Source organism: Ciona intestinalis, chromosome 8 (assembly GCF_000224145.3).
Source record: "Ciona intestinalis chromosome 8, KH, whole genome shotgun sequence".
Classification (NCBI taxonomy): Eukaryota; Metazoa; Chordata; class Ascidiacea; order Phlebobranchia; family Cionidae; genus Ciona; species Ciona intestinalis.
In genome coordinates, this window is record NC_020173.2 from 4662130 (window position 1) to 4686260 (window position 24131).

At 32.5% G+C, this 24131-nt stretch overlaps 2 protein-coding genes and 1 non-coding gene across 10 annotated transcripts in view; 2 read left to right on the top strand and 1 right to left on the bottom strand.

The window, feature by feature from the left end:
- The first annotated feature begins 141 nt into the window (after positions 1-141).
- LOC100182191 (RAB11-binding protein RELCH) lies at positions 142-16937 on the top strand. 2 transcript variants are annotated; one of them, XM_018812994.2, is made up of 24 exons: positions 142-801; positions 1408-1497; positions 1856-1927; positions 2194-2390; positions 3176-3334; positions 3539-3654; positions 3878-4084; positions 4594-4672; positions 5020-5228; positions 6297-6459; positions 6903-7043; positions 7382-7552; positions 7980-8100; positions 8302-8446; positions 8664-8787; positions 9223-9312; positions 9569-9675; positions 13040-13225; positions 14013-14248; positions 14311-14427; positions 14601-14689; positions 14888-14958; positions 15550-15629; positions 16112-16388. In XM_018812994.2, the coding sequence occupies exons 1-23, from the start codon at positions 558-560 to the stop codon at positions 15608-15610; spliced, it is 3195 nt and encodes a 1064-aa protein (XP_018668539.1). In that variant the 5' UTR covers positions 142-557; the 3' UTR covers positions 15611-15629; positions 16112-16388. The 2 variants fall into 2 exon arrangements, with proteins under 2 accessions (XP_018668539.1, XP_018668538.1); XM_018812993.2 differs by lacking the exon at positions 15550-15629 and having other exon boundaries at positions 143-801; positions 16112-16937.
- On the bottom strand, positions 9790-12961 carry LOC108949710 (leucine-rich repeat-containing G-protein coupled receptor 4-like). The gene is made up of 2 exons (XM_018812997.2): positions 12175-12961; positions 9790-11824 (listed from the first exon to the last, which is right to left on the bottom strand). Exons 1-2 carry the CDS (start codon positions 12360-12362, stop codon positions 10174-10176), a joined length of 1839 nt encoding a protein of 612 aa, XP_018668542.1. The 5' UTR covers positions 12363-12961; the 3' UTR covers positions 9790-10173.
- Positions 16938-17494: 557 nt separating the features above from the next.
- The window catches only part of LOC100179855, a 13072-nt gene continuing 6435 nt past the window's right edge, over positions 17495-24131 (top strand). For 2 of the 7 annotated variants that reach the window (XR_003396115.1, XR_003396116.1), the window contains exons 1-9: positions 17495-17694; positions 17755-17824; positions 18223-18284; positions 18661-18751; positions 20914-20973; positions 21459-21573; positions 21818-21970; positions 22868-23025; positions 23561-23712. This is a non-coding gene — a transcript (ATP-binding cassette sub-family G member 2). Of the gene's footprint in view, positions 17695-17754; positions 17825-18222; positions 18285-18660; positions 18752-19638; positions 20236-20913; positions 20974-21458; positions 21574-21817; positions 21971-22867; positions 23026-23560; positions 23713-24131 lie in introns of those variants that run through there. The other 5 variants (XR_001974853.2, XR_001974854.2, XR_003396117.1 and 2 more) reach the window with 3 other exon arrangements.

A 24131-nucleotide genomic window follows, 5' to 3' on the forward strand; every position in this document is an offset into this window, starting at 1 on the left:
TTCTCGTTCCATTTGGTAGTAAACAAAGAGCATACAGAGAATTATAAAACAGTATGCTCAGACTCCCATAAACCGTTGTTAGTTTGTTAAAAACTCGATCAGGATATTTGGATATTATGTGGTAAAGCTGTCCCATCTTACCCAACCCTGCTATATGTTATTATAATTCTTATTTACGTTTATTACTGTGTGGTAGGATGAAATAGCAAGAGCGCTTTGTAAATATTCTGTGTTTTGACGGTAAAAGAGAACGAAAACATGGACAGTCTTATTTTTTCGTGCCTTTTTACTATGACAATTTCTCTTGTTTGTCACCTAACTCAATACTGACACTTCGTGGTGTATAGCTAGAAAATTGGGATGTTTATGTTTCTTATTTATATTTAGTTTATTATTCAATTCTAGGTCACTGTAGTCAGTGTAGGGGTTTATTAATTTCGGCTTGGCTACGAACTTATTTACAGAAACACAGTTAAAATAATAAAAACGTTATATTGGCTCAAATGTTTCTGTAGTACAATTCAAAACAGTTAAAAAGTGAGCAGGTCTTTAAGAAGATGTCGAACCCGTTTCTCGACGACTCTTCTGAAAGCTTAGAAACACATAACGTTGAAACTGCCAACGAAATATCAATCGATGATATTGCCCAAGCACTTTTAAAGCGGAATTTGATTCTCACTGCTTTGGAATTCTACACGGAGATTCAGGAGAAAGGAAAAGATCAGACAAGATTACGGAATTATTTTTCGAATCCCAGCAACTTTGAGCAGCAGATAACAACAAAAGATTCTTCAGGTTCAGGTGGATTGTTAACGTGAAGTTAATTTCTTCTCTGTTGCTCTTTTTCTGTTATTTTATTAAGTTTGTGCCTGATAGCTCATCATGAAATTTTTCTTTGTAGTAAACAATCCTCCCGCTACATTATCTGCTAAAGTTAACAACCAACCACTAACCACTATAACCACCAACCCCTGCCCCCTAACTACCAACTTCTAACATTTTTCCATTAGTTTAATGTTTGCAGAAGGATTCTTTACTTTTATAGTGTGCGCTATGTTACTGTAAGTTTTTTTTATGTTTTATGTTTGGTCCAAGTTTGAGAAACAACTTGAGTTCATGGAATGACAACCAAACATCTATTTATCTCTGTAGCATGATATCTAACTGTATTTATTTATTTACTGGTTGAATAGTATTCTTTGAGAAGCATACATTTTACTAAGCCTGTAAGCATATACATTTGAATTACAAATTACACAATATTTCAATTGTAATTAAACATTTTTTTCAATTGGCATTAAAAAAATATTTTCTTTGTTTGGGGGGTTTTTTTTTAAAAATGGGGCCAATTTTTAAAAAAAAGGCCAATTTTTACATGTAAATAAATCCTGTCCAATACACTAACAGAGAGAACTGCAAGTTGTAGCACGTTTGATTCACTGGATTTGGCTCGTTTTTCGGATGATGGGGCTCAAATAGTGGATGAAAAAGTTGCAGGTATATCAGTAAATAGGCCTGCCTATTCTGCCACCCCAGATTTGGCGCCTATGGGCCTACTATGGTACTATGGGTACATGTTTATCTGTAATTCTAGGCTATTTTCATAAATAAGATTCATATATATATATAAATAATGTATACCAACTTGTGGTAATGTTCTATTATGAAGTGTTTCCATAGCGTTTATTGTGTTACTATAATAATTTATAACCATTATTGCTGTTGCTAAGTCATCCTTCATTTAAGTTTTGCATGTAAAATGGTAGGCCTATAAACCTTTTATTATAATGATAAGTAGGCATACTTCTTCTATCATTCAAGTTTAATCTCAATTCACCATCATTTGTTGTTTTAGTTTTAGAATTTGAGCTGCGTAAAGCAAAAGATACGATCAAATCATTGAGAGCAAATCTAACACAGACAGCAGGTGCTTATTTTATTGCAAAACATATTTTGGTAGGGCTTCAGTTTTCAGTAAAATAATAATTATGTCGCCCTTATCCACTAAGCCATATCTACCTACTATCCAGAGATATGGTTCCTATCTCACATTTTTTTACTGAAATCATACCATTATGTATATGCCTTTTCATTAAAAATGTGATGGTGTTTCAATCACTGTGCTATGATGTTCTATTTATTATCATGCAATTAATGTTAAGATTTACCTTAAATAAATGATTTTGTATTCAGAGCAAGAAGCTGCATGTTTACATAACAATGTTGAGAAGCCAACCAATGGAGGAACTCAAACATTGGGAAAATCTGATACAACGGACACGATTAAACCGCTTGAATTACGAGCAATCAACCACCTTGTGAATGAATATCTACTTAACCAAGGATACCGGTTGTCTTCCATCACATTTGCAGATGAAAATGATGATCAGGTACGGCATGGACGACTAACTTTTTAAAATGCAGAGGGGACAGGTATAGATAGACGTGCATTACTATAGAACAAATTTGGTTTCCATTGTTTAGCCTACTGATTAATGCAATGCAGAAAAATTCAGGGTAAGCCTGCTTATCCTGTCACCCCAGGTTCGGCACCCATGGGTACAGTGTATTGGTATTGGTATTGACTTTTTTATATCCCACTTAAGCTGCTCTATTTCTGTTCCCATTTTAGTTTACCTATTAGACCACTTTGAAGACACTTTAATTGAAACCTATTTAAACAAATGACCGTGTTATTAATACTAAAAATAAACTTCATAGTCCTAATTCTACAGAAATATTTTGGGTTATAGTAGCCAAATTCGCAAATATTTAGTTGTTGGACTCACAAGTGGTCAGAGGTTTACTGTTTGTTATGTATAGCTGGTGGTGTTACATTGTGACTGTACATATATAACAGCTTCCTTTTTGAATAATCAATATTATTAATATACAACTTAATTAACTGGAACTCAGTTGTGTGTGAAACATAAACAAATAATTGCATCTAGCTTGTCTAATTGATTTATACTATTTTTTTATCTTTATTGGCCATTGTTTTATGAATTTATAAGCTCTTTGTTTGTATAAATACAAAGACACGTAACAGCAAGTTAAAAGCTTTTTTAAGTTGTAAAACTGGGGTGATAAAACATATGATATTACCCCCATTTTAGAAGTTGGTATGACTTACTTAACATTATCTATATAAATACTAAGCCTTATTTTTGTTCAGGATTTTGAAGACTGGCATGACGTTGGACTTAACACGTCCAAACCACCTGACTTACTTCATCTGTACAGAGATTACGACAACCATGTTATACCTAAACGCACATCATGTGATGTTTACACAATGACAGAGGAAATTTTGGATGAAGATTTTACTGAGGAGGTGAAATTGGAATACACATATTCAAAAATATTAAATAACAATTTGATAAAAATGACACCAAAAAACACAATAAATGTATAGTTAAAAGAAATTATATATGGTGTAAAAAAGCAAAAATAGTATATAGCCTATATTGTATGTAATTGATTTTGAAGTCGAAAAAGTAATAAAAAAGTCTAAAAAAATTTTTTTTTTTTTTTTTAGATATCTTTAGAGAAGAACGAAGAGAATACTCGTATTATGGAATCTCTTCAAAGCGATCTACTCCGACTCCAAGAAGAAAACACACATCTATTGGCGGAGATTGAGAAAGTGAAACAGTATGGCTTATAGTTTTTTTATACCAATGCCCCTCATGTTTATAAAATGTATATTGGTATTTGGCATACCAATTTTGTAAGGTCAGAATCTGTAAAATAGGTGCATGGTCAATAGGGCAATAAACCCAAATGTAATTCACTCATTAAGTAAATAGTATCATTTATGTAATAAACAATAAATATAAGGAAGTTTGCATGGTTCAAATTTTAATCTTTGTTTCAGGGAATGTGTGAAAGCTGTGGAAGAAATTGAAACAAAGCAAAAAGTAATCCCTGTTACAGTTGATATTGTAAACCCGTTGGTCAGTTCTATACCTACCACTGAGGAACAACATACATTAACTAATAATAACCATGAACAAATGAATTACAATCAGAACTCACAGTATGATGCTTCTGTCACAATGGATTTAAGTCACACAGTCCCTAGGTTTGTACTGTTATTAATTTCAATTTAATTAAGTAGAATAAGAACTCAATAGTTAGAAATACCTGTCATATTTTTTAATTTTTAACAAAATCTAGCCTGACATTGTTAAAATTAAGTTATAGTTTTCCCATAGTCCTCAAACATAGGAAACCATAAAGATATAAACCTCATTGATTAACGCTGTGAAAGAAAAATACTTTGGCTCTGTTTATATAGACACATCACACATTGTCCTATAACCATGGTAAAACCTGTGGGCTTAAAACTGGAGTAATAAAACATAAGATGTCAATAGTAAAATGTCACTCTAAGGACCCTAACAACACACCCATTTAGTTAAAGTTCGACCTTGTCTAAATATTTGCTATTTTCTGAGATTGTCGGAGAATTTGGTATTTCTTGATAGTCCTTTGTTCGTGAGGGTTTCTATTTATCAATATTTAAGTTGTGTATTTTAAATATTCCATGAGGAAGTTCCAATGACCTTATGTTGATATTTCTTCCCACAGTCAGATGCCAATCACTTTTTGGGAAGCCCTGGTTTCTAAGACGCAATCCAATATCGAAGAAAGTTGGCTTAAACACGAGGTGGGGTGAGATATAGTAAATAATAACATAGGTATTTAAAACTCAAAAATTTATGTATTAAGTTAGTGATACTGTTCCCCACATGGTGTTAGGATGGTTTTTATTAAATATTTTAGTATCACCATTTAGATATAAATCTTTAAAAATTCTTAACGTTTGCTTTCAAATTTTTAGCCTTTAAAATTGTAACTGTAGACTGGCGTCAAAAGGGGCTCTGAAAATCTTTTTTTTTTATTTGTATTTTTTAAGGGGTGGTCGCGACCACCTGAACCCCCTTGGCTGCACCACTAACTATATTCTCACCACTCTTGTTTACCTTGTGTAGATTATAATATATTCCCCCCAAGGTCATGAACATTTGTCGAACTCCAAGTGAATTGGTTGATCTTCTGTCACGGTGTCTTCCGCACATTGTTCCGACTGTCCTTCTCGCTAAACGGGATCAGCTCGTACCCCTCCTCCTTGGAGCAGCATCCTTACACTCCGATCCTTCAGTGAGGAACCAACTTCTTCATCTTCTCTTCAACTTGATAAAGAAACCGGATCCCACGCAGAGGTAAGTTGCAGATTTCACTTTCTTGGCTAAAGTTGCATTGAGCTAGATAATACTTTTTTGACTAAAGTTTATTGGCATTGAGGTGGAAAATACTTTTTTTGGTTAAAGTTGCATTAAGCATGTATCTAGAAACATTAGGGTCAGTAAGGGGTGACTTGAGTTGCATGTTACCCTCACTTTTAAAATGTCATAAAAATTATGTGTTAGCAAGCCAGTTTTAGGAGGTACCGTGATATGTTTTAGCATACTAGTTTAATACTAGAAATTGTTTGAGGATTTATTCTGTATGGGTAAGGTTCTTGATCACCTGAGATTTAGGCTGAATTTGTCCAATTACCCTAAAAGTTGTATGGGGATAGCCTATTTTAAAGTTTAATAAAGCAGTGTACAACTATTAATAAACCAAACTAACGAACAACTAGAGTCACAAGGGAAGACTCGTGATTGAAAGTAATTAATATAAACAACCTTTTACACGACAACTTTCCATTGACTGAAAGTAATTGAATATCAATGTGGGATAGCAACTACAGCACATGGAATTAAGTAATATTGGTGTAAACTAAAGTAACGAAACAGAGTTATTGACAATATTCGTTTAGTTTATTGCACGTATATTTGATATATACATTAATTAGCAAAGTACACTTATCTTTGTAATATATTACACATTACTCACATTTGTTTACATTTTGTTTTATGCTTTATCGAATAGACTGTAATGTTTGAACCAACCATGTAATAAACTATGCAGCTGCTTGATGTTAATTATCCAGATCTACAATATTGATCAGTCCCATGTTATAGTAGGGAAGTTATTTTGCCATGCTTTTGTATCACATGACATGATTAATGTATTGATCTCATGACTGTAGTATCTCTTGTTGCCGTAGTACAGTGGCTAGCTTGCCAGCTTCTAACCTAGGCACGCACAAGACGTATAAAATAGAACACCCGTATTATAATGACTATTGTTTCCAAGCCACGCCAGGATAAAGCAATTTATCATAAGAGGATATCTAAAAATATATATTCTTGATATCAAATATATTGTATTTTTCCCACCAGGCAGATGATATTGTACGGATGTAAGGCATACGCAAAGCACGTGGGTGTACAAAGATCGGAAGAAGAATTACTTCCGCAGTTCTGGGAGCAAATTGGTCATAATTTTGCTGAGAGACGACAACTTGTAGCTGAAGCGTGTGGAGCTATAGCTCCATTTCTGAGGGTGTGTTCTCTGTTTGGTATTTATTTTTTATGTGTTTATGTTTAAATTTATTGTTATATTTATATCTATCACATTTGTCATTTTTAGGTAGACATAATATGTATAGTCAGTTGTGTTTTTTATTTAATTTTACTTTTACTGTGTTTTGTTTATACTCAATCACATGCTTTCTTCGTTTAAACTAAATCTTTAGATTGGTTGTGTTTTAAACCTAAAAAAATTTATTTTCCCCCTTTTCCCTGGTGCCAGTGTCTGCACAAACATGCAGAACCAAAATGCCAAAGTATATTGTATTTTCCATATTAACCAATAAGGTTTATAATGTTTGAAAACTGTATGTTCTGCTGCATTTTAACAATGTCACTCCAAAACTGACCCCCATATTTACCAACGCTACAATTTTGTTTTTCAATTTCAATTTTTTTTTTCTCTGATTCCGACAGCCTGAGATGAGAGGGTCACTATTGATGTCAATATTACAACAAATGCAACAAGAGGAACGTTTATGTGATGTTCGATGTTCCGTCGTCCGATCACTTGCCATTATCAATGCTTTCTTAGATGATGAAGATAAACATAAACAGGTGATTTGTACATTTAATTCCTTTTTTAAAAAAAGGGTTTTAAAATTCTAGGAGTTTTAGTTACTTTTATTAAAATTCTAAATTAAATTAAAATGTTTAATTTATTAAAACATTATAAAATGAAGTGGTAAAGCAGTTTTTAAATTTTTTGCAGTAAGATTTTCTAAAGAGACTTTGCTTGTTTTCTAAGATCAAAAGTTCAGAAGTTTATTAGAATTTCTGTATAATTCCCAAATGGCAGTATACGTTTCTATACAAGTTACTCTATTTTCTGTAAAAATTACAATCAAATAGTTATATGGTACCAACGGTTTTAATATTCCCCTCAATATCCTCAGTCCTTCCAAATGCTTCACAAGTTTCTTAACGATAAAGAACCTGATGTGGTTGATGCCACATATTCTACATATCTACCTTCATATGCTATGCTAGCCATCCATAGAGGAACACTACATACACAACTATGTACTACATTACTGGATGACCTAGAAGCTTGTGTTTCAAACCAGGTATTAAAGTTTCCGTTTAAATGTGACATTTGCTGATACAAATAATGCCATTGTAGGAAAATTCTCCACTGTGTCTGCTTAGTCCAGAAATTAGTTGAGGCTTATAAAAAGGTTTAGGGTGACTGATTAAAATAGACTGGATTTAATGAACTTAGTTAACAGACTAATTAAAGAGTCTCCTCCAACGCAGCGGTCTATTATGGGTTGTACAAATTAAGCCAAACATTAAAAGAAATCCACAAATAATGTATTGATTTGTAAGAGAGTGTGAGGTGTATGACAGAGCATCTGTGTTTTAACAACTCCTGTTTCCCTGCCACTCGAGGATAAATAAGTTCCATTAATTTATTCGTTCAGTATGTTACATTTTAGTATAATTAGTACAAACTTTTGTAATAAAATATTTAAATTTTTTTTCTCTTTTAAGTCGCCACCGTCAGACTGTCATCGTGAAGTGACACCTCTTGTTCTATCAATATCTTTTTTATTTGCTGCCACTTTACTGCAACAACAGGATGTAAAAGATGTTCAATTAAGTGAAGTACAAGGTATGAGCTGCTCTCGTTGTCGTAAGTACACCATTAATTGAACTAATTTCCATTTTTTCCTATTTTTTTGGGGCATAAAAAAGTCTATATAAACTAACATTTCCCCCCAAATTTTTACAGACAGGCATGCTAACAACTACGCTAAGGCACGGGACACATACATATTCACTATCACTTCGTAAAACATTTCATTGTACTTAGATTCCCGAATACCAAGTTTTACACAACATCTAGTTGAACCATCCATGATTATTGGCGATAAACTTAACACTCTGATTTCTTCATTTGATCAACAAACCACATATGGAGGTGGGAATGATGTTATAACGTGGATCATTAATCAATTGTGAGTTTTTCGTTATTTTTTGGGAATTTTCTGTATATGTTTGGTGGTATAGATAATTATTTTTAAGTTTTATTACTGCCTTTTTCCTTTTTTTCTTGAAATTTTGGTGTCGTTAGTTTTTACGCCAAACAATTTAAATATAGTAACGCCAAGCAACTTAAATATAGAAATTTAATAATAAATTACTAAATTTTTATTTTTGATTTTTATTCTATAGTTGTCCACGCTTGTTAAAAATCCTACAAATGATGACAACAGTGAACATGGAGATTGTGTGTTCGTTGACTAATCTTACTCAAACTTTTTGTTCATTGTTTGGATCCAACTTTACCAACAATGTGGTAAGTTGCTAAAACTTAAACATAGATTAAATAAATAAATGTATTTTTTTTTTCTATAAGTTTTATTTAATTGTTATGAAAAATATTTTTATTTTATTTAAATTTATTATTTTTAATTTTTTTTTATTTTTTAAAAATGAAGAACAAATATTAAATATATAAGGTACATAAGATATATTTGCTTCTTTTAATGATATACTTTGAAGTTTAGAACACTGAACACATAAGTGTGTGGCTTGGTTTATTTTTATTTCAAAACTGTTGCGTAGAGAAAATAGTATGGTACTTTGTTAAAGTCATCTAACACTAACATTAGCACTAAGGTTTAAATTTTATTTAATAAATTTGTGAAAACAAGACTGAAAACCATTTACCAAAAAAGCAGTGTTTTAAAATGTATGTTTTAGGCACATTATGTTTTACTTGTTTTAACAGGTAAAGCCAAAGTTCGAGAAAGTAATGGAAGAAGATATAACTACATTAAACACAGCTTTACTGCCTGCTTATGCTGCAGGTGTTATACTGGTATGTAGTGTTCTAACAGTTTATCAATTTAAAAAATGTGTAGTATTTTGCAATTTATAGCAGTAATGAGCAATTTTGCCCACAGTTTGCTGTTGATAGCAAACAAAGAACATTTACAGAATTATATAACCGTGTCCTCACTACTCTAAAATAGCGCTGTCATTTGTTAAAAACCTGATTAATAATATGGAATATTATCTATGTTTCTCAACAGTACTATATAATATTTAAATTAATTATACATTAAACTTTGCAGCCTGATGCCAAAGAAGAATTGAATGAGTTTCTTCTCAATTCCACAATAAGTTTATCACAAGCCAAACTATCTTTATGTGGCATGCAAGTAGCACTTACTCTGCTAAGGTAAGTCACTCATACAAAACCTCTAATAACAACTTATATGTGAGGTATTATTTAAAAAAGTCTTTTAAGTTTTAGTAATATTATTTTGCTTTTGCAAAAAGGAAATTACTATTTTTAATAACTGATCCTATAGTTAGAGTCAAGTACAAGAAAATTTGTGAATTTTATTAAAACAATGTTTTGTTAGATACACGTACATATCGCATATTTATAAAAATTATGTTATGTTATGGGGGCCTGGGGTGTCATGTCACCCCAACTTTTGTAACAGGTGACAATGGTAATATCATACACTTGAGCACCCCAGTTTTACACCTAAAACAGCTTTTGCTTTAATGCTAGATTTCTATACAAACTAGCAGAGCCAAAGTATATTGCATTTAACAAAGTAATAAATAAAGTTCCTAATGTTTAACACCTATGGGTTTAACTGCATTTTAAACATATCCCAGATTTTGTAATAAATACTTCAATATATCACAAAAGCCCCATATGCTGTCACCTATTCAAGTCAATATAATTGTCCATGGGGGATTTTGACCTAATGGGAATTTCATATGCGTTTGATGGTTCCCTTTTATGGGTAGGTTTTAAATGTTTTGGAGGCATAAGCGGAAGTTCTGATCTTGCAAATCCTGTTTTTGGAATCACTTTAGCAACATCCAATGGCCCAGGGACAACCTGTCCTGATGGGAAACAATATTCACCAGTTTCTGTGCCTGTTTGAAATTCACCCCCCATCTGGCTGCTGCTGCTTTCCATGGAGACAGTGCTTGTGGTTGTGCTTTGACTTTCGCGTGGTCCATTATTTACATAAGCTTGCACGTCACTTGCGCTTGAATACGGGTCTGGTATCACACTATAGATAGGATCAGGACGTGTGTAACCTTGTGTGTTCATTGCATACCCATTCAATGATATGCTATAATAAGGATGGTGGCTTATACACTCAATATCACTACCTCTTCTCGATCCAACTCTGTCCTCGAAAGCTTGTCGTATTTGTCTGAATGTCCGTCTCCTGCGTTCAGCAAATGATAGAGGTCCTCTTACTTCTGGTTCCGGTGCATTTTTTTTCCTTTCTTTATTTAAATTGAAAAGCCGAACTTTCTTGGCTTTATAAACAGCCGCAGCAATCATAATTGTAACCACCACACCTGCTATTCCTCCTATCAGAATTAAAATCTTAAAATGATGCTTCTCATCATCACATCCACATACAGCTCTCAGCTCTTCCATCTTCTTCACTTGTCCTCCGGAACACACAACGCACACTGACGATCCCGTGCTCTGCATCTGAGCCACAGCCACCCCATCCTCATCTGTACATCCCATGCTCTGATTATTCACCTCCACCCCCTTCCAGGATGTGCAGGAGCAATTCCAGAGGTTCCTACTCGCATCCAGGATCAAATTGCTCTCAACATCGGGAGCAGGTGGGAGCAAAACCAGGTTAAATGTCAGATTCAGCAGCTGTAACTTTGTCATCCCCATCAAAGCATTTTTATCCAAATTCTTAATCTGGTTCTTTGACAAATCAAGTTTTGTGAGGTTCCCTGCATTTATTCTCGGTACAACTTGCAGTAAATTGTTGTTCAAAAGTAAAGTTCCAAGCAGGTTGGGGCTTGAAAAAAGCAAACTCTCTTTGTTCACAAGCAAATTGTGCGACAAGTCCAATACTTTCAAGTTTGCTAGACCTTTAAAACATCCAGGCTCTAAAAACTTAATTCTATTTGAACCAAGTCGTAGTTCTTCCAGATTGTAGCAAAATTGAAACGCTTCATTTGTGACACCTGGTATCAAGTTATTCGTAAGATCCAGATTGGTCAAGTTTCCCAAGCCGAGAAAATCGTTTTCTTCCAAACTGAAATGCAGCTTGTTATTTCTCATGGACAGTACCCTCAAATTTGTCAAACTTTGAAAAACCCCATTGCCGTGCTCAACAAAAGTTGAAATCTCATTGCTGTCAAGTTTTAACTCCTCCAGTGCTGTAGTGAAAATGAAAAGCTCTGTTGTTGATAATGTGGTGATTGCATTGTTGGAAATATCAACATATTTCACGTTCATGAATGTGTTGTGTGAAGTATGGACAACGAGTTTTAAATAATACCGAACTAATCTGTCTTCAGAGAAAAAAAGTCCAGTCAGTCTGCAATGAATAATATCTTATGTTAGAAACAACTTCAAACAAGTATGTTTGATATTGCAAAAGTAGTTGATATCTATATATATGACTATAAGTCCAGAAGAATTGTATAAATAAATTAATGTAATTCTAAAATTTAAAATGGATAGCAAAAAATCCACATTTGTAATTTTTAAAAAGGACTTATCAGTAAGATGTATAATAGTTTCATATTCTCAAAACAAAATGACCTCACAACAATTAAAGTTAAGCTGTGTAATAACTGATAATAGTAATATTGCTGATAATTTTCACATTACTGATATTTTCACACTCTATAAAAATAACAAGGTATTTGTTATAAATTTACTTACAAATTTCCACTCAAGACTAAACGTTCGGTTTCTGTTGGTACTTTGTGTGGAATAATCGTTTGGTTTGTCTTTGTACAGTTGACCAATACATCAACGCATGAGCACCTTGTTGGGCAAAATGAACTTTGTGCGACTACAATGTTTAACACAACACTCGCAGCTATCAGAAATTTAACTATGCTAATCATTTTATGATACCTGTATGTAGTACCTGTCAGAAAATACAGTTATTGTCTAGCGTGAACAGTTCTGATTGAAAACAATATCTTTGTTTATTAATCTATACTGCAAACTTGTTTTTTCATTAATTTGTTACCTTTAATAACCGTTATATATCTTTTCCATACATTTCACTGTCATAAAAGAAATTAAAAAACTACTAATCATGTCAGGTTTTCAAGCATGTATATATATGAACATACACTAGAAACTGCTACCTTAATATCTGTACTCAATTATATTTGCACCATGGGTGTTTCCAGCTATGGCAACTGCTGGAAAGGAATCAATTCTTTCCTATATGCAATCTTAAATTAATATGACCCTGTAAAACTCTTCTAAACTCTACTATGTATGACGCAGTTGCTTCTAAAATTGTCTTATAATTTATCATCATATGAATCATGATGCTACGTATCTTGCGCTCCCGTGCACGGTGAGACTAGGGTCATCTCATCAAAAGTAGACAAGCGTGCTCCCTACTATTTGCACTGCTGTGTGATTCACCAAGGATGTGACATGCACCTTTTAGATTTGAATGCCTGTAAAGGAAGTTTTGTTTTGGTTACTATGTTTGTTCCATTACTCCGTAAATGTCAGGCATTATTTATTTCTATTTAAAAAATTAAAAATTGTCATATTTTAGGTCGATGCCGGCCAATCATGATGTCATAATGCAAGTTCTATGGTCAAGTGTAATGCATGAATCAGCAGAAGTGAGAGAAAGTGCCGCGTCGCTACTCGCTGTGATGACGTCATCAGAGATTGAAACTAGGGTGTTATCAACTAGAGTTGTTCCAGCACTTATTACCCTTTCTACCGACACTGATGTGTAAGTAATATGTATGAGACATGGGTTGCGTAGTAACGATGTTATATTGCTATTTTTATCACCATATTGGTTAAGAATCATTTTTGTATTTTACCATACACTGTATAGTAGGGTAGGGGATGATGGGGCACCTTTAGCACATATTATCCAATTATACTCTTAAACATTTAACAATGGTTTATCGAAGTCGTCAGGATAGAGTTTCATAATTCTTTAAATGTTCTTTGTTTACTACCAAATGAGACGAGGAAGATAGAATGAAAAGATTTCCCATCTTCCCCCACCCTACTATATCTTGTTTTTAAGCATTTTTAGTATGTGGATATAGATATAAGCTTGTCAAACAGCAAACACTTAATCTGTTTTGCTATTGGTAATTTTCCATATAATAGTATTACACTCTCGAGTGATTCATGATAATGAAATGGCAACTGAGAAGGAGCTTAAAGAATTCATTTGACTTCATTTGACATATACACTATGAGTTTAAAAACTTTTCAATTATTATTTTATTTTATTATATTGTGTTAAACCATTCATTTAACTGTATGATCCATTTAAAAAAACACATAAAAATAAACGATAATAATGAAAAACTGTTATTACTTATTTTTTTGTTAAATTACATCTGTTTTAGTTTGTTAGGAACTAGTTTTAGAACAGTTATAAAACAACGGTATTTCTGAGCTTATATAAATTATGTTCTAAATACTTTTGGTAGTTATCATACACATTCCCAAACCTATCTGTGCCTATTTAATCGAACTCTTTCCCTCCCAACATCCAGTAATGTTCGCATCGCCACCATTCATGCTTTCTCATCTATTGTCGAGCTACCATCCGCTCCTCTCGAACTTATTGAGAGAGTGATTGTTCAGATGACGGAGCTTGTGTCCGCCAACGTGGAGTCCGACCTCGCATCCATGGATGGAACTCTTCTAGGGATGCATAAAGTCCGGATGTTGATTGTTTCATCTTCTACAAAAGTCGCAGCCACCGCTCATCCCAAATTTCGGGACGAATGTGAGAAAAATACATTTTGCCCCAATTTTACCTGATAATTAAAAGCAAACTTTTCTTTTCAGTCATACTTCCTCATCTAGTAGCAATAGCAGCGAGTAACAACCAACACACTGACTCAAGTAAAAGATCAGAGATTGCTACCTTACTGCTTGAAGCATACACCACTCTCTCATGCTGCTGTATCCTTTATTTGAATTTTACTTTTTTTCCCATGTTTTTATTTAAAATTGAAATTTTAATGTTTGCTTTCTAAAAATATACTAATTTTTATCAAAGTGTTAAAAAAGTTTTTTTTCTGTGTCTGTTTTTTCTGCATTTTTAGAAAGTGTTTCACCTTAGCCTGATACACCAGTCATTGCAAGCAACTTATTACAAGGATCCTTCTTACCTGGGTTGAAGTGTTTGCTCACAGACATGGAGGCTTTGCATAAGGATCGAACTGTAAGTTAACACTTGTGCTTTTAGAATTAAGTATGTTACGTTTTTATGTTTTTTTTCGCATTTTTGTATAACGCAATGGAAATAAGTTGCTATTGTAGAAATAATGTAATACCTTGAGTTTTTCAAACTTCTCCAATTGAGCATGTTCTTTACGTTTTTGTTTTTTGCCATTCTTATAATTTCTTTTTCAAAATTCAGGGTGTTGTTTCTTCACTTATCAGTGAGGTTGAACAGAAGTTGGAAAGAGGAAGCGTAACATCAGATACGAGGTAATTCTGTTGTGTGTTCATTGCATGCGTGGCATGTGTGAGTGTCACTTCACAGGGTTTCACGTAAAGGTGTTCAATTCCCATTTTCATGCTTCACTTTGTGTCGAATTAAAAACCTTTTTATTCTATTTTTATAAAAAAAAAACTTTTTGAATTTGAAGGTAAACAAAAATTTTTTATATCCAGATTTTTCAGCCAAAAAAGCATTTAATTAAGTGGTTTTCATTTTAATATGTTTTAATAATGCCCAAAATTGTAAGAATGTGATTTTGGTAAGTGACTAAAATGCCAATTTTTTAATAAAAGTAATAAATCTACAAATACATAAAAAATAAACATTCTGCTTAATATTTTTACCTCTAACCTTACAACAATTTCCTTAATTTGAGAACCACCTATTTAAATGCTTCATAAAATTAAATTGGAATTTTTGTTAAATGTTATTCACAGATTTTATTTCATGAAAGTTTTTCAGAATATTATATTCACTGCATTGCGAGTTATAAATTGTTGTTTGAATCACCTTAATTAACAATGTCTCTTATCTCTGCATGTCGTAATCACTTCTTTGTTACATCACAATATACACAGTGTTGAAGCACTGAAGCGTGACCAGTCTTCGAAATCACGACTTTTTCAAAGATTGTTTTAAAAAGTGTAAATGTGACAAGGTAACATGACTAGTTTTCAAACATTTCATTGGCCACAGTGTCTGTAAGGTTATGGAGATGTTGTTGTTGTGTTTTGTTACATATTGTGGGAACAAACAAAATAAATTATAAAGTTTTGATGGAATTCTAGTAAAGAATAAAAAAACGGATTATTTAGAAAATGGTTATAGTTTTTTTATCCTTTTTTATATGCTCACAGAACATGGCAGTGAACACAATAATACATAGGAATAGAAGACTAAAACGTTGCTGCTTTTTAACTGATTCTGCAATTAATTGCACACCCTTAACTAAAACATGCAAATCTTATAAATTAAACAAAAAATCTTAAGCCATTTACTAATACTTGTGTGGGGTAGTATGTATGGTTCAATCACATAACTACATTCTTTACTAAAATTGGCTTTTTTAAAACAAATGAAAATTTTTAAGCTCCCTACTAGTACATTGTGTGATGTAACATATTTAATATTCTCGCACAGCCCACAACTAACACACCGCACTTCGATTGGAAATCCCCTAAGTGGAGCTGTGCACTTAAGTCAAGCTGTCACTATTGGAGCAGAAGATGCCAGAAAGAAGATTCTAAACACATGGGGTCAGTTAAAAGCAAAAGGCCCTCCCAGCCCTGTGTTTCATTGGAAAAAATAGAGCAGTATTGGAAAATTTTCTAAGTTCCTACTTTATTACCTTGCGCAGTTGTTGAACTAGACGATTTTTTATCCAATTCAAGTGTAACGTGTTTTTGATGGCTTTTTTTATAATAATCTATTCTCACTGGTGGTCTTGATGACTGTTGTTGTGATATTACGGTACATTATCATGTTTATCATTATATTTACACTAATTCTCACTATATAGCAGTGTGTGTGTTTGTAAGTTCATTTACCAAATATTTACCAATATGAGTTGTTGTTGTTCCAATTAGTTTTGTGTTCACCCAGCTGCTGTAGTAATTATACGCTTGGATATATTTTCCTATATTTTATGTAGGCTGTTGTAAAATTGTGAAAAAATGTCATTCCTATTTTGAGCAAATGCAACTGTGTAATCTCGCTGCATTAATTTATTATACTGTGAATCAATGTTCATAATGCCGTCTTATTATCATCTCACTTTGTACTTTACTGTCTCTATATATTGTCTGATGACTTGTGAAAGATGTTTTTGATGTTAGTTGCACATTTAAATTCGGGTTTCTGATTTTTTTTGTTTCAGGTTACGACATCATCACTTTTTCCTGCAATCATTTTCCCGTACTAACATGTGCAGCGTACTTATAATAAAATATAACAACAAGTCATTAAACAAAGTTGGGTTTATTTTCAGTTTTAACATAGATTGATTTCGAATATTGCTCCAACCCAGTGGTCGCTAATGGGTTGTCCGAAATATCAGCCATACATGAACAAATGAAAAAATCATACTCAAAGTGACATACAGCGTAGCTTGTAAGCTGACACGAGGTGTATGAACACCCATGCTATAACGACTGTGATTTTCCGGCCACGCGAGTATAAAGCGAGTTACATTTATTCATTTACACCGAAATTAAATATTTTAGCCTTTGGTAGTTGTATTCACGCTCGTTATGTAATGCTAAGTTGTACGGTTTATGCCTATGGCGTACACAAAAACACTGGTAGTTATGACACAAGTAGAAATTTGTATGTCCATGTGCTTCCTCTTTGTTTGGGAATGAATCATGGAGTGAAATCAATGTTAAAAATAAGGTAATATTCTAAAATGCAGCAAAAGTGAGAAAAATGTCCGTACGGGTGCAGCACAGAGCAGCCGGCGGGGAAATTAGATACGCTAGCGCATGTAAACAAATGCTTTGGTGCCTTCTGCGAGTTCACAATTTCTAACATCGTTCGTATTACTTGCAGTTCATGATAGTCACATTCGTTAGGTAACCTACCTAGTGTATAAAAGTATAATTTGTATAAAGGTTAAATTTTGATAGTTAACACGTAGTTTAAAATGGGAGGAAAGGTAAACGACAAAGAAGACGTTCAGATCGAAGTCGAAAAAGCGTCGAACTCGTTACTTCGTCATAAAAATGGTAACATTCATATACTACATACTAACTTGGGCGTTTAACGAAAATACTGTAATATTTCAGAGAGGACGACACGGACGCCAGGCGATGTGTTTGCAGCTGGGACTGACTCTCAAAAGCCATCGCTTTTAAAGTGATTTTGCAATTTTAAAACTATGCATGTTATTTACAACAAATTCTTGTATTAACGTTAAAGAACTGCTGTGTAAAATATTAACACTTGTAAAATAATAATGCTACTGCAACAACATAATAATATTCTGAACACGATAATAGCCTAATAGTGCAACATAATTGAAAAGAATTAACATTAATATTAATGGCTCATTTGTCAGATAGGTGTAGCGACCACGCTTATTTTTTTTTAACTAAATGTAAATATGTTTTTATCCGTAAGCGAGTTTTAACAATTGTTGTTTTGTCGCTATATCCTGTCTTTTAGTTTAAAACATTTCTAAATCTTCGCTACCGTAATCGAAGAGACAAACAAAGTTATTATTATCATTATTATTAATACACTTTTTGTTGTAGGTGCATACCCGAAGATCTACAGGCGAAATTATCATTTCAAGACGTTCATTTTGTGGTTGGAGGTACAAAAGCTGCAATTTTTAACTTAGTTCGTGATTGTGCATATGACATATGTTGTATACAAAACAAATAAGTGATATTGATATGTTTATTGTTTACATTTGCAAATGATGTATATGACTGTATGATGTGTAAAATTCATTTTTAACAGTAAGGTATTAGGTCTTTTATGTCGAATCTATTTGACAATTCTAGAGTTATAATATAATGTCATTGACTCAGTCTACAACTAAATATATTAGTTTGACAAAAACATATAAAACACCTTGTAAAGTTTATAAGTATTAATGGTTTTATTGCCAATAATAAAAGCACTAGGTTTTACTTATTTATATTTTTATGACGCCTTCTTTAGCAACTGTTGTTTTGAAATAACAGAGAGTGAAAATAAGGACAAAAGTTCAAAAGGTGCACGATGCCCATGTTTTGCAAATACTCAGAAATATCAACAAGTCCTACAAGCTGTAAGGTAGCGCGTTGACTAATATAGTGTATAATGTGTCTGCAGTCTGCTTTCAGAGTTATCTGAGTTTTTTTCTACACTAATTATAAAACCTAATTATATATAATATTATTATGTACTGCCTTTTTATATAATGGCCTTATACTTTTTTATTTTTGACTTTTATTTATGTTTAATTCTTTTTATATGCATTTTTAATGAATCTAAAATATTTAACAATGGTAGTAAGAAAAAGTTGGTTTAGATTAAATTTATGTGTTGTCTGAATATTTTTATATGGGAAAGGTCAAACATGTTTTGACCTATATGCTCCTGGTATTTGAGTTATGTAACTTTATAATGAGTCAGCAGCTTTTTGACATGGCTTGGTTCAAAATTTGAGTGCTGCAATTAAAATGGGCCGCCTTATATTTATTACTTAAATGCAGAAAATGATCGTTTTGCTATCTTTTCAAACACTGATTTCAGCTTGTAGTTAGTTCGCAGTAATTGTATAATATATTATCAGTTGTCTAGCAGATAGCCTATGCTGTTCAACATGTTAAATTTTAGATGTTGGCTTAAAATATTTTAGTAGCATATATATATATATGATGTTTAAATCGTAACTTTGTTATGAATACGTATAAATATATTTTCCTGTGTGGCAGTTTTTTAACACGACTTTTAGTTCATGCATCATGTGTTTGCTGAAGGTTAACTAAGTGTATATATCCACTCTCCATGGTATCTTATTACATTACGTTACGTAACTCATCTTTGGGTCAGAGGTAACTGTTATGTAACAAGCGTGTTTGCTCATTGTACCATGCTGTATTATTCTAAGAAAGCCATAATGACAAGGCTTATGTTGCGTAACTAGTCAAATATTAACTGAGTAATTGTTCACACAGGATTTTTGTTTAAATGTCGTCAAATGACTCAAAGCAAAGGGCATTGACACCAGTTAGTTTAGCTAAACTGAGGCCATTTATAACTTAGGTAAGCTTATGCAGTCAGTTAATTTAAAGAAAAAGTCTGAGAATTGTAGAACATATTCTCTATTACATATTTAATTCTCTCGGTTACACATGAGGTATTAAATAAGTTAAAATTCATGTTTAAACTACCACTTATAGTATACAGTCAACTCAACTTCTAAATGAAGCTCAATCGTATTTGTTCTGTAGATTTTTTCCTATTATTCTTTCCAATTCTCTGTAAATTAAACTGTATATATATTTGGAATTGTGAGCTTTGAAAAAAAACTGTGCAACACTGGATGCCAACATGCATAAAGGTAATGAAGTAATACCGATGAAAGAAAAGAATGGAACAAGTTTTTCTGACCCGATTTCTACCGTTTCATTACCAATGGATAATGGAAGTGGTTCCGATACAAAAAGAACAGTGATGTCTTTTCACGACGTTCAGTACAATGTGAATTTACGAACCGGTATCACTGGGAAATGCAAGAAATCAAAGGAAAAGAGAGTCTTGTCCAATGTCAGGTACAAACAAATGAATGCAGGATTCTTTTTTCTTCTCTTTTAATTGCTGTTACTGACACCTATTAATTCACCAAGGCTACTTTATGGGACATTGATTCTTGGTCCCGAATTGGGCGTATTTTAAAATTACCCATAGCAACATTTTTCAGCATGATTTCTTTCTCTTTTTGAATAATTCAAATCCTTTTCTTTTACTTAGTTAACTGTTTGTACATAAATTGTTTGTTCTCTTTTTTTCGTAATTCAATAGACTTAGTTTCATTTCTTTTTTAACAGATTTTTAAATCTAATGCATCTGTTTGATTTTCATTACTTTCGTAATTCTTCTTTTTTTAATTAATTCCATTTCAATTTGCATTGCATGATTTTATGTAAAGTTAATATATAACAATTTTAGGCTTGCCTTTTTGTAGAAGTTTATTCTAATTTTCTCTAATATGATTTTTTAGAATTTAATCTATTAATTTAAATGCATGCAACTGGTGTTTTCGTTTATTGTTTTGCAATTTAACCTGTGTGCAATTAAATTAAAGTTGTTTTGTTGTATTATTAAATCTAACAAACATATAATTTTTTTAGTTTTATAAACACGCATAATAAAAGGTTAATTTTTTTAACTCTGAACTTTTTTAACTATAAGTTTCTCTAGTAACAGTTATGTATAACTTTTATTTACAGTGGAATCATGAAGCCGGGTTTGAATGCAATCATGGGACCAACTGGAAGCGGGAAATCCTCGTTAGTTAAATTTTTGTTTATCATACATTTTTTTTCTCCTATGGTAATTGGTATTTTGTTTGACACATTTTTGTAAAGGTAATGTATTGTAGCAGACTGGCAGGTCATTCACAGAAGTCAAACCTTTTAAATTTAATAAATAGTTAAAAAATAATTCTATGAAACAAATCTAGTTTATTGGTTGAAATGATTCCTAATTAATGTAGTGTAGAAAATACTTGGATCGGTCAGCCTTTCCTGGTCTTCCAGGTATGGCCATGTCAAGTGGCGCAGCCAGAAAAAAATAAGGGGGTGGTTTTAATCAAAAAAATTTTTTTTTGGTTTAAAAGGGGGGGGGTCACGACCCCCGAAACCCCCTTGGCTGCGCCACTGGCCATGTCTTATTTGTATGAACCATTATTCTGCCCCCTTTTAAGGTTAAATGAATGGTTTCATTTTAAAATTCAGTTATCCTTAACTTGAAATAAACATTATTTTATTTCCAGCTTACTTGACATTTTGGCTGGTCGAAAAGATCCAGTTGGTTTGTCCGGGAATATTCTCATCAATAATCGACCATTGCCGTCAAATTTTAAGAGAATTAGTGGATATGTTGTTCAGGTAAAATAGCACAAGCTCTAATAAATATTTTCGTATTGTAATTTTGCAGAGTGGAAAGTGTGCAGATATAAAACATTATAATTGTTCTGAAAACTATAGCATTTTTACTTTTTTTGTTCAGTAAAACATCAAGCTATCCACCATGTTTTTATGTGATAGCATATTATTTCATTTCAATATTTGTTTTATTTTATAAAATTATATTCTATTGATTTTTGTTTTTAAATTTCCACACTTGAAACAGCAAGACATCGTGATTGGAACGCTCACTGTGCGAGAAAATCTTTGGTTTTCAGCAAATCTTCGATTGCCGAGGTCGGTCTCGCAGAAAGACAAAAAGAAACGAATTGAGGAGATTTTATATGACCTCGGACTCACAATGTGTGCGGATACCAAGGTTTGACATTTCTCTTCATTATAATAGGGCAGTTTACACTTTTTTACCCATTTGTAGCGAAAAAATACTTTATTTTGGACCGGTGACCAAAAACAAGTTCAGTAAGCCCTATTCAGGTGTTGTTGCAGTAAAAACTATTTTTAATTTATGCTTTTTTTAATGTTCTGTGAAATTATATTTAGTTTTGAAAATTGGGTCACTAAATTAACATTGTTAAACAATAGAGTTTTAGACAGATTGTGTTGACATTACTTCATTAGGATATGTGATGTAACAGTTGCACAGTTACAGTTATGTAACCATTTGACCTGACCTAGCAACGCACCATTAGAACATTGGTACAACAAAACCAGTTACCTTATATATCTTAAACAAAGCCACGAGTTACTTAAATATTACACTTGAACACTCACAAACTTTCTGTAAATTAAACTTTCGATAAGACCATATACACTGAGAAAATATTAACTTATATTTTATTCTCTTGTTTAAATAATGTTGAAACAAAGTTCACGCTGTCATAGAAACTTTTGTTAATATTTAACTAATGTAGTGTAAGACTTACAGAACATATTGTGTTTATTTTATTTTCATTTTATTATTTTTGTTTAAAAAGTTTAGACAGTTTAATAGCCCACTTTATAAACTTTTTATACTTTTTAAACAATGTGAAAATAAAATTAAAAATAAATGTTAGTTTATAGCCTATAGTAGAAATATTTTATATTCAAAATCCATTGTATTTGTTAAAATGTTTCAGAAGACTGATTGAATTAGAAAATAAAACTAATAGTGATTTAGGCCAAATATATATATATATGTGATTTGTGAACCGAATATCTGCTTTTAAACCACCAAATTATCACTATGTCTTTAATGATAAAGTTTTGTCTTCAGATCGGGAATGAGATGATCCGAGGAGTATCGGGAGGAGAGAAGAAGAGAGCATCGATTGGGATGGAGCTCATCACTGCTCCAACTGTTCTCTTCCTGGATGAACCAACCACAGGGTTGGATGCTTCCACTGCTAATGCCGTCATGTTTCTACTGAAAAGGTTATTATCTCGTTTTTGTTTTTATTTAAATATGCAAAAGTTTCTGGGTCTTCAAACTTTTTTGTTATAAATATACAGCCGTCTTGAGAGAGTAACATTATTGCTAACAATATCTAGTAGACTATATCAAAAATTATGATGAGCTTAATTTGGCCTATGGGTCATATTCTGTAATAGTATAGTATGATGGGGTAAGACGGGACACTTTTACCACATAATATCCAAATAACTTGATTGTGTTTTAAACAATTACCAACAGTTAACGAAAGTCGCGAGGACAAGAATTTACAATTCCTGGAATGTTCTTTGTTCACTACTAAATGGGACGAGAAAATAGAGTAAAAAGGTGTCCCATCTTTCCCCACCCCACTATAAATTATATATTTCCCTTTATATGCTGCTCATTCATTTTCTTGAGGTGTAAATTCAATACAATTTATAGCCTATATATTGTTGTGTGCTTAGTATAATCTCCTATTGCCAAAGGCTACACATGGCATGAGTGAAACCAATAACATTATTTATATTTGTGTAGACTTGGAAACAAAGGCCGAACCATCATTCTGTCAATCCACCAACCAAGATATAGTATATTTCGACAGTTTGATACTTTGACGCTCTTATCACTTGGCAGACTTATATATCATGGGCCTAATGATAAAGTACTTCCACATTTTGATGCACTTGGTATGTCTAAATATGTTCTTATATATGTAAATATTGGTAAATCAATAATTTATATTTAGAAATGTTTTTTTGCTGGTATTTGTTTGCATTGGCTTTCGGGGAATTTTATATTTGTAAAGAAAAATATATAACCTACTGAAGATATGAATGTGTTGTATACTATTGTATACAGTAGTAGTGAAGTAAAATCTATACATTTTGTATCACAGTACCGCTGAATTTTGTTAAGACTTTAATTTAACTCCTGATAGCAATATTTGACATTTTAGTAACCACAACGTTACAATAAAAGCAACCAAAACCATTCATTATTTTCTTTCCAAACCATAATTTATCAAAAAGTGCAAATTTTCTCCAATTTACAAAATGTAATCACTTATCGCGCAAACTAACAACATTCTGGCAGGTTACCATTGTGA

What these genes read in the sequence shown, in the direction of transcription:
- LOC100182191 (XM_018812993.2), top strand. Translation starts at nt 558, where the DNA reads ATGTCGAACCCGTTTCTCGACGACTCTTCTGAAAGCTTAGAAACACAT. An exon ending in AGTGGATGAAAAAGTTGCAG is followed by an intron (nt 1,498 to 1,855) that starts GTATATCAGTAA and finishes TTGTTGTTTTAG; the next exon opens with TTTTAGAATTTGAGCTGCGT. An exon ending in TTAAGTCACACAGTCCCTAG is followed by an intron (nt 4,085 to 4,593) that starts GTTTGTACTGTT and finishes TTCTTCCCACAG; the next exon opens with TCAGATGCCAATCACTTTTT.
- LOC108949710 (XM_018812997.2), bottom strand. Translation starts at nt 12,362, where the DNA reads ATGATTAGCATAGTTAAATTTCTGATAGCTGCGAGTGTTGTGTTAAAC. An exon ending in TTAGTCTTGAGTGGAAATTT is followed by an intron (nt 11,825 to 12,174) that starts GTAAGTAAATTT and finishes TATTCATTGCAG; the next exon opens with ACTGACTGGACTTTTTTTCT.